This window comes from Mustela lutreola, chromosome 10 (assembly GCF_030435805.1).
Source record: "Mustela lutreola isolate mMusLut2 chromosome 10, mMusLut2.pri, whole genome shotgun sequence".
Lineage (NCBI taxonomy): Eukaryota > Metazoa > Chordata > Mammalia > Carnivora > Mustelidae > Mustela > Mustela lutreola.
In genome coordinates, this window is record NC_081299.1 from 53,365,633 (window position 1) to 53,375,103 (window position 9,471).

The 9,471-nt window shown below is 45.2% G+C and overlaps 1 protein-coding gene across 5 annotated transcripts in view; it reads left to right on the plus strand.

Moving 5' to 3' along the window:
- AK4 (adenylate kinase 4) overlaps positions 1–4,111 on the plus strand; it is a 63,884-nt gene extending 59,773 nt beyond the window's left edge. For all 5 annotated transcript variants that reach the window (XM_059135424.1, XM_059135427.1, XM_059135425.1 and 2 more), the window contains 2 exons: positions 1,117–1,235; positions 2,579–4,111. In XM_059135424.1, coding sequence (XP_058991407.1) covers positions 1,117–1,235; positions 2,579–2,693 — 234 coding nt within the window. In that variant the 3' untranslated portion in view covers positions 2,694–4,111. The remainder of the gene's footprint in view (positions 1–1,116; positions 1,236–2,578) is intronic.
- The last annotated feature ends 5,360 nt before the right edge of the window (positions 4,112–9,471 follow it).

The window sequence follows — 9,471 nt, forward strand, 5'->3', positions numbered from 1 at the left end:
AGGTATGTTTCTTGGGGAGGTTTAAAATAAATCAGAAATCAGGTTTTCTAAATTGCAGTTTTTTTAGTTCTCAGAAAATTTTGCCTGATTGTTACAGGTAGAGACACCATGCCCATTTTAATCTATCTCTAAGTAAGTCATTATGCAATCTAGGAAAATAACCTGAGTCAGATTAATCTCAGGAAAGAATTTGAAAGTTAGCAGAGGCAAGACTGAGATACCTTCTGCCAGATCAGTGTCCTCCTAAGTAAACCAGTTGGTTCTTGAGACATTGTCTTTTTTTTTTTTTAAGATCTTATTTACTTTAAAGAGAGAGGAAGCAGGGCTCCTGGGTGGCTCAGTGGGTTAAGCCTCTGCCTTTGGCTCAGGTCATGATCTCAGGGTCCTGGGATCAAGCCCCGCATCGGGCTCTCTGTTCAGTGGGAGCCTGCTTCCCCCTCTCTCTCTGCCTGCCTCTCTGCCTACTTATGATCTCTCTCTCTCTCTGTCAAATAAATAAATAAAATATTTAAAAAAAAAAAAAAAAAGAGAGAGAGCATATAAGCAGGAGTAGGGGCAGAGGGAGAGAGAGATCTCAAGCAGACATCATGCTGAACATGGGGTTCAAACTATGGGGGGCTCAATCTTACGACCCTAAAACCATGACCTGAGCCGAAATCAAGAGTTGGATGCTTAACCAACGGAGCCACCTGGGTGTCCCTCGACGTTTTATTTTCCGTATTAACAGTTCAAACTTTAGAAAGCAAGGCAGTTTTAGAAATGTTTAGAGGGCCAGAGTGACGTTGTCTAAAGGTGGTTTGTGGTTGAGGGAGGCAGCATGGAGTTCCAAACTGTAAACTGAAAGTATCATTTTTCAGTGGCACTGAAATGTGTTTGGAAAGATCTGAGAATTTAATAAAGATTCCATGTCAGCTCTCGCGAAGTAAGGTTAACGTGACTATTAAGAGTGTTGACCTCTTTCCAATTACTTTCACTGTTAACCGTTGCCACTTAGGCCTGATTCATCATGCAGTGGGAGTCCAAAAGTAAGTACACGGATTTTGGCACAGGAAGGTTTTTAATCTTTGGAATAGCTCAGGTGTTGACCGTATTAACTGGTTTCTCTGGTATTTATAGGGAGTTGATGACATCACGGGCGAACCGTTAGTCCAGCAGGAGGACGATAAACCTGAAGCTGTGGCGGCCAGGCTAAGACAGTACAAGGATGTGGCAAAGCCAGTCATTGAATTATACAAGTGAGTGTGCTTCACCATTTTCCCGGCAGACGCTCAGTCAGAACCACGTGGCCCTCAGTGGGAAGGACCTGGGGCTGAGGCGGGGTTGTGTGTCTTTCACCTAGACAAAACCCTAAAGGCCCAGTTCCTCCCTGGGTGTCTAGGGGAAATGCTGGGGTGGCACGTGGGAGATACAGCCCAGTTCTTTTATGCTGAAATTCTTATAATACAAGGACTGAAACCTGAACATCTCTGTCAGGTTGTAAAATTACGTCTAGGATTATTTTCCTTTTCCTTTTCAAGGAACTGAAAGAGGGGTTTATGTTTCGACACTGCCACCTGTAAATACCTCAGTGGGACAGAGGATGAGAAGGGACCTTTTGCCTAGATACAGCTAGAGGGAACTTAACCCAAAAAAGCAACACTGTAAGCTGCAGATGGCAAAGTGAGATGGCTGCAGGGGCCAGGGAGCTGTTGGAAGTGAGTGTCAGACCTGGTGGGGGATGTGTTCATCGGGGCAGTTGAGTGACAGTGCCCGTGCCGCTCCAGTCACTTATCCCACAGGGGCACTCAGGCCCAGAGTGGCCAGTGAGCCCTGTTTTTCAAGAGAAGCAGAAATCTGGCTGTGAGTTGAGGGGTAGGGGGGAAATCCCAGTTTGTATCTTGGCAACAAATAACATTCTTAACAGCATGCATACTGAACAAAACCCATTTGCAGACTGCGTACAGGACAGCTGTCTGCAGCCACTACTGGACTCGGTTTTTGACCTTTTAGCTCCCAAATAATTTAGCAAGCCTTTAGATCAGAAGTTACGATCCTGTCATCATGATACGTCCTGTGTTTCACGCTCTGTTGTAAGTAATAAGGGTTTCCCAGTACCCAGGTTTGTCAGTGGTTTGTCTTTGGAAAAATGTATCCTGAGGCAGATTGGGGATTGTCCATATAATATTATTCTTTGATACATATATTTTTTAAGATTTTACTTTTTTGAGAGAGAAGAGAGTGTGTGCACAATCAGGGGGAGAAGCAGGCTCCTCAGTGAGCAGGGAACCCACTTCGGGGCTCGAGCCCAGGACTCCGGCATCATGACCCGAGCCGAGGGCAGATGTTGAACGACTGAGCCACCCAGGGGCCCCTCTTTGCTATGTTTTAAACAGGAGAAGAAGAGGAGGCATCACGGCACGCATGCCAGAACCGTAAAAGCTGTGGTTTTACTTAGGTACGCCGAGTGCGGAGGTTGGCACTTAGCGGTGGTTGATAGGCCACAAGGTCGTGCTGGCTTTATGCCCAGGATCTTCACCCGCCCTCATGTCATGTCAGAGGAAGCCAAAAAGGCCTTCGTGTGTTGGATTTTGTTTTTCAGGAGCCGAGGAGTACTTCACCAATTTTCTGGGACGGAGACTAACAAAATCTGGCCCTACGTTTACACGCTTTTCTCGAACAAGATCACGCCTATTCAGTCCAAAGAAGCATACTGAGCCTGCCAAGTGGAAGAACCAGGAAAATGTCATCCGTTCAGTTGTGTGTGTAGTATCGGTGCTGTGTCCAAGGTAGAAGCTAATGGGGATAGCTCACAGGGTCTTTTCTAGTTTAAATGGCGAACTGAAATGAAAATGAATGAGTAGAAAGCGTTCCTGAAGCGGCTCCTCTATGCCTTTCTCGAGAAGGGTCACCAACACATGCGTACGATGCCTCTGCACGTCTCAAGCTTTTCCCAAGAAAACAAGCCCAGGCCAGGCTTCTGGCGGCATCTAACCCCAACCTCTAGCTGATCTCTGGCCCTCATGTTGTTGCCGTAGTAGCCTTTTTGCGCGTGACGGTGTTGGCCTCTGGTGCCCTCCGTCTCCCGAAGGCTGTTGAACCACAGCGCCAGGCCGCCTTGTCCCGAGATTTCTGGTATGTGCCCTTCCTGGTGACCGTGCGCTTGAAGCCAGTTGCTTTTTGTGGTTGCTTCTCTGGCCTTGAGTGATTGTCCATGATTTATTTTTCCTGTTAGGAGTGATAGTTTTTCTGCATCCATGCTCCATAGAATCTGTCCTTCGCAGACATCCCTGGAATGAAAGGATTTGGTTTCCACTCTTTTTATTAGACTGTATATCTTTTTTTAGCCTCTGTTTTCTCCCAAGGCTATGAAGCAATACAGACAGGTACTGCTTTGATCCCTCTCAGACCTGTTTCTAAGAGCTGAGAGCAAAAGGAGGCTGTCAGATCGCTTCCCACACCAGGAACTGGGCTCTGCCGAGGGCCTCCTTAACGCTGCTGGGCTGACTCTCATGGGTTGACACTGCCCTTTTTTCTTTTATTGTGAAAAAATAAAATCCTCAGAGTCTTTGGGAGTCTTCAAAAAAAATGGGAGATGCTTACCTACATAAATGTTAAAGGATCATATCTTGTGTATAGAAATAATAAGGCCACATGAAATTACTGCACTAAAAGAATAGTTTAGTTTTTTCATCAAGACAAAAAAACTGTATTTTGAAATGCTGCTAAATATTGATGCTGACAGTGTTTTTCTCCTGTGAGTGACCTAAGCATATTATAAATAGTTGGTAAAGGGAATGGAGCCTTTGGGTTGAGGAGAATGTTGCACTAGCTGGGCCTGGAGCTGAGTAGCACAGCTTTATGATTATGGGAAAACAAATAAACTTTTTTTTTTCTCTTCCAAAGATGCTTTCTGTGGGGTGGCCATTAAGTCTAGAAATAGAGATAATACAGTTTTGTCATTCTTTATAATGTACTATCAAGAAACCGTTTATTGAAGATTTGCCCGGTTTCCAGACTTGGTGGCCACCTGTTGTAATTCTTGCTCTCCTCTGGGAAGAACAATGAAATTTATTCCTGTTGCCTTAAAAATAAATACCCCTCTTTGGGATTGTCCCTGAAGAAGGTCCTTTGCGATTCCTGGGAGTGACTTCTGTCTAAGTCTTCATACTGGAGGGAAAAAAACCTACCCGTTTCTGCACGCCACTTGTGTTGTACCATATTATTTATTTTCTGAAGACGTCCCAGTAGATCCCTAGTCAGTCCCTGGTACCCGTGTTCCGGATGGTAGTAACTGCATCTTCTGTCCAGATACTGCTCTTGCCGGTTCTTCTCCCTCGCTCCCTTCATGTGACTATTCTTTGACTGTCTTAGGGGATCAGGGTGAAAAGATATGGGTAAGGCTCAGGTGTCCTGGTGATCCAGGCATAGAAAAAACAAGTCTGAAATGAGGAAAATGGCACAACTAAGACTACTGTTGCCATGGAGACCCTTTGCACAAACTAGGGAAAGTAGAGAGTTAAGGTTATTAGGTGGACAGTTCAAGAAAAGAAGTGTGTGCCCTTCTAGAAGCAGACAGATCTTCACAACTCTACCTTTAGTTCCCTTTTGAACAGACTCCCTTTGGAGTTTTCGAGAGAAGTATGGGGAATGGCTGGTCCCTGGTGGCATGCTGTCATTCTCCATCCTTCCCTCCTCTCTGGCAAAATAGACAGTTGTGGGCAGCGTTGGAGCCTCTGGGTGTCTCAGTGCGTTTTCTGTTTCTGAGGTGGTCCAGCAGTTGAGGGTCCTGTACTTGGTGAGACCAAAAACAGACAAACACCTTTTTCCGTGATCTTTGAAAGATGATACTTATTTCATGCTTAGTGGCCTGAAATGTCTATTTCTGATTTTCTTCAACCAGCTCTCTTGTTTTTCGTCCAATAATTTTGTAAAAAATTAAAATCTTCTTGCAGGTATTTGGACAAAAGCAAAAAGGACATCTTCTCTTGGTCTTCCTTCTATTGACACACACACGGTTCCTTCAGAGTTACACAAAAAGGAAGTAGTCGGGGTGTCTCTAAGATTCCTACCTGTCCTCATATCCCGTGATTCTAGTCAGCTGTGGATTCATTTTGTTTTCCATTACCTGAACAGGCTTTCCCCTTAACTTAGAACTTGGAAACATTGCCATATTTAATAACTCTCTTAACACCAAGGCAGACATAAAATAAGTACCATTTACTGAAGGCCTTTTAGGTGCTAGGTGTAGTTCTAGGACCTTAGCAAACATCTCATTTAATCTTTCAAGCATCCTCTGAGATGGGCATGTTGCCATGTTTATAAACAAAGAAGGCAGGGGTCGGAGAGGTGAAGCATCTTGGCTGGGCTTTTGCTGCCGATAACCAGTGCAGCCAGGACTCAACGTGCAGGCTTCCCCAGCTCTGCAGCCCGAGTTGGCTCCGGATGTTTACTCTGTCCTATCCCAACCAAGCCAGGGTGCTGAGCCTGCTTGATTCTGCTTGCATTTCCAAGTGGCCTCACACCGAAGCAGTTAATGTGCCGTTCCACTCTGTATGTGACTGATTCCTTTTTTTCCCCTTTGCTGAAGCAAAGGGAGCTGCTAGAGGAAGGTGCGAGGCCTTGATATTTTATAACTACTCGTTTATAAAATGAACGGCTGTTGAAGGCTTGGGTCCAGGCTAATCTGTGGAGGAGTCAGGTTCATGTCCCTCACCTACCATTTTGGTGTCCATGGGGTTATACCCTGGAGGGGACCTTTACCCTTGAGCCCCCCCCCCACCCCCCCAGCTGTCGTGCTCTCTGTAGACCTGGGCTGCTGGCAGCTCTCCCGATGCTACTCACTTTTCTTCCCTGTTACTGGAACAAGTCACTCCCTTATTCATACCCCGAATAAGGCTCTGAGGATAAACTGATCCTGCCTGAAGTGCTGGCGGTGAATGGAATGTGATTGAGCCGCTGACATAGAGCCACCCCGGAGTTTTGCACCGTCTTCCCTATCTTGCATTCCACACCATCCTGATGCTGAGCGCCACATTCACACCTTTGCCTGCCATCTGCTGTGCTGGCTCTGGCATTAGCCAGGGGAGACGGCTTCCTGTCTTCCTCCAGTGGCCACACTCGAAAGAGCTCCAGCCCCAGCTGTGCCCCTCTTTGCTAGGGAAGGTAAGGAGAGAGTCATGGGTGAGGGGGATTCTTGGAAGAGGTACTGCCGTGGCTTCTTCCACCTCTTAAATTGTTGTTGAGACAGGATAGTTGTAGGATAGACAGGATAGAAGGGTGCCTGTGTGCAGTCTTAGATAGGATTGTAGAAAATTTGGCTCACTGTCAACTGATTTCAGTATTTCACTGTAGCTGTCGAGCTGACTAAACACCTTGCCAGCTTCTGCTGGGGTTGGCTTAAATCATAAAGACCACAAATTTCTGAATGTGTGAAGACATAGCTGTTCTTAGTAGTGACTGTTGAGTGGTACTTCCTGCTCAGTACATATATACATTGTCTAATTAAATTCTCAGCAATTACCCTACATGACAGATACTCCGATATCCTGCCTCCTTATGTAAAAACCGAAGTCATCCCATTTACTTAAACTTGTGTTTTTCATGTACCTATAGGGATGAATCAGGAAATTCAAAAGGGCCCTTTGTGTACCTTTTTCTCCTTTGAGCACCCAATTCTAAAATGGGTAAAACAATGTTATTTGTCCCTGTAATCTTTGCCTTTGGCACCCTGGGTCCTGGGGGTAGTGGCACACTGTATATGCAGAGGGCACCCATCTCATTCGCGTTCTGCTGGGTTGCAGGATCTCGGGAGACATTCGTATCTACCTGGTGAATTTCACGTGTTACCTTTTATTTAAAAGACAGTATCTTTTTTTGCCAGAGATGTAGTTCATAAGGCCAAGTTGTGTTCTTTTTTTTTTTTTTTTTTTTTTTTTTAAAGATTTTATTTATTTATTTGACAGACAGAGATCACAAGTAGGCAGAGAGGCAGGCAGAGAGAGAGAGGAGGAAGCAGGCTCCCCGCTGAGCAGAGAGCCCGATGCGGGACTCGATCCCAGGACCCTGAGATCATGACCTGAGCCGAAGGCAGCGGCTTAACCCACTGAGCCACCCAGGCGCCCCCCAAGTTGTGTTCTTGATATGAATTGCTTTCCTGATCAGTTCCCCTGCATTTTTAGTAACTATCTTATTCTTTGTAGTGTCTCAAAAGAAGAATCTAGCAGTGGAGACTTTTTTTTAAACAGGAGTGTGGTCTGATCCTAAGTTATCATCCCTTTCCGCCTATAACTGATCCAGTCTGGTTTCTAGATGAAAAGTGTGCAAGACCCAGATGTCGGGAAACCATGAAACCGCATTTCAGCTGTGAAGAGAGATCTGCTTCCTGCAGCTGTTGAGACGAACTCCCATAACAGTTGTTCCTACATGCCATTCCTTATCTTTTTTTCAACAAGTTGCACAAGTCTTGCCAAAAGAAATGCCATTATCTGTGTGCTTCAGGGAATCCCCCCAGTTGGCTCCGTGTGTGTGTGGGTCTGTGTGTGGGGGAGGGAGAGGTAGGGAGAGAGGGAGATGGAGAGATGGCAAACACCTCCAAAAGGAGGAAAACCCTGGGATAGCATGGGTGTGCGTTCCTTCCTGGCAATCATCAGGCTATTCCAGGAAACAGCGTCATTCTGTGGACAAAAGGTTTCCTCTTTAAAACTTCACCGAGGAGCATCGCACCTTGAGATTCTCCCTGGGGTTGGTGTGTGTCTAATTCCATTTCATAAAACCTTTCTTCGTTTTGAAACTGGCTGTAAAGTCGGAAATGTACTAAATAAAAAACTGTTTTGTATTTAATTTAGAGAAGAGTAAAGGGAAGAAAAATAAACCTCAGTGCTTATGTAAGCTTCAAGGTGTTAGGGCTCAGAGGGCTTTTCTAGTTTTATGAGAATTTGTACTACTGATTTTTATATATTCCTGTTTCTGAGATGAACAGATCTCTGGGGAAATTGTTGCATTACAATGGCGTTTCACTGTGACTCCTCTGAAGCTCCTATCTGTTCTCTAAGCCAATGACAACGTGTCGCTTCGGTTTACCGTCCTGTGAAAAGTCCGCTCCAGTTTCCCAGAAGTTGTGTGTTTACGATGAGTCACTGCATCTCCTCAGTGCGAAAGCTGTCAGCCCTCCTGATTTGGGTGTATGCGCTTAATTCAAAGTTTCTAGACCTGTAGTCTCATCTGTACATGCTCTTCTAACTGTTAAATTGTGTTATTGACTATTTTGATTATCTTGCTTGAAGATTGATTCCTCCTTTTTAATTTGAGAGAAATAAAGTTTTTTTCCTGCTTCTAACTAGTGAATTTAATATTTGTGTAGCTTTTTACACTTGAGAGTATACGTCTTCAGAGATCTTCTTTATGCTATTCTGCAACCACTTCATCATCAACGGTGTTACCTCCATTTGGCAGATGAGGAGAATAGAGAACACCATGTCGCCTGGCTGCGGTGACAGTTGGTGGCAGAGCAAGATGATGACCGTAGCCTGAGACCCCGCTCTAGTTTTCTTTATTGCAACACCACGTTGCCTCACTTCAGAGACACTCAAGCACCTTATTTGTCTAACACTTTATTCTTTATGTATTTTCATAAACATTTTTTAGTTTTGTTCTTGAGATAACTGGATGATGTGAGTCAAATCCCCCTCCATTTTGCATTTGGATATTAGATCTGAGTGTGTGAGTCCAAGGTCATAGTGTCCAGGGCTACTCCACAGAAACAGAAAAGTCAGCAGCCCTGGCTAGTGGAAGCTGGGGTCATGGAAGAAATAGAGCCTCTGCAGAAGCCTGCCTACAGTAGGGGGGGTATGGAAGGTGCCCTGGCATCTCCCAACCTCACATTCTCCCGTCTCCTGCAGAGGCCTCCCACTAGCTGGGTTCAAAAGCCACCTGATGTAGGAGCCTGAGGAAGTTTCCACAGGCTTCCATGCCGCTGGAAGGTGAACTTGGATATGAGGGCAATGTGGTAGATTATATCAAAGTTAAAGGCATTCACCCTTCAAGAGAATTTTACTTTTTTCCCCTTTGGCTTTATGCCGGGGTGTACTGATTTGCTTTAGCCTCTGTAATGTGAGCAAAAATGAAGTGTGCCACTCCGGAGCAGAAGCCTGAGGAGCCAAAGCATGGTCACCAATCTTTCCCTTTCCAGTGAGACTGTCAGTCTCCTAGGGCTCTTTCAACTGGGATCCTAAAATGGATGTTGAGCAGAATTAGTCCATGATGGGGTAATAGTGTGCATGAAAAATAAACCTTTGTTTTTATCATCCATTGGGACTTGGGTGGAGTTTGGTATAACAGCATAGCTTAGTCCAAGCTGACTGATAGAAAATGGGCCTAAGACTCTGTCATCCAGTTACACTTCTCATTCTCTTACCAAGCACTATTAGACTGTGGGAATGCAAAGATGAGTAAGACCCAGTTTTTGCCCTTGACTTCCTCAGTCTCCTGGAGGAG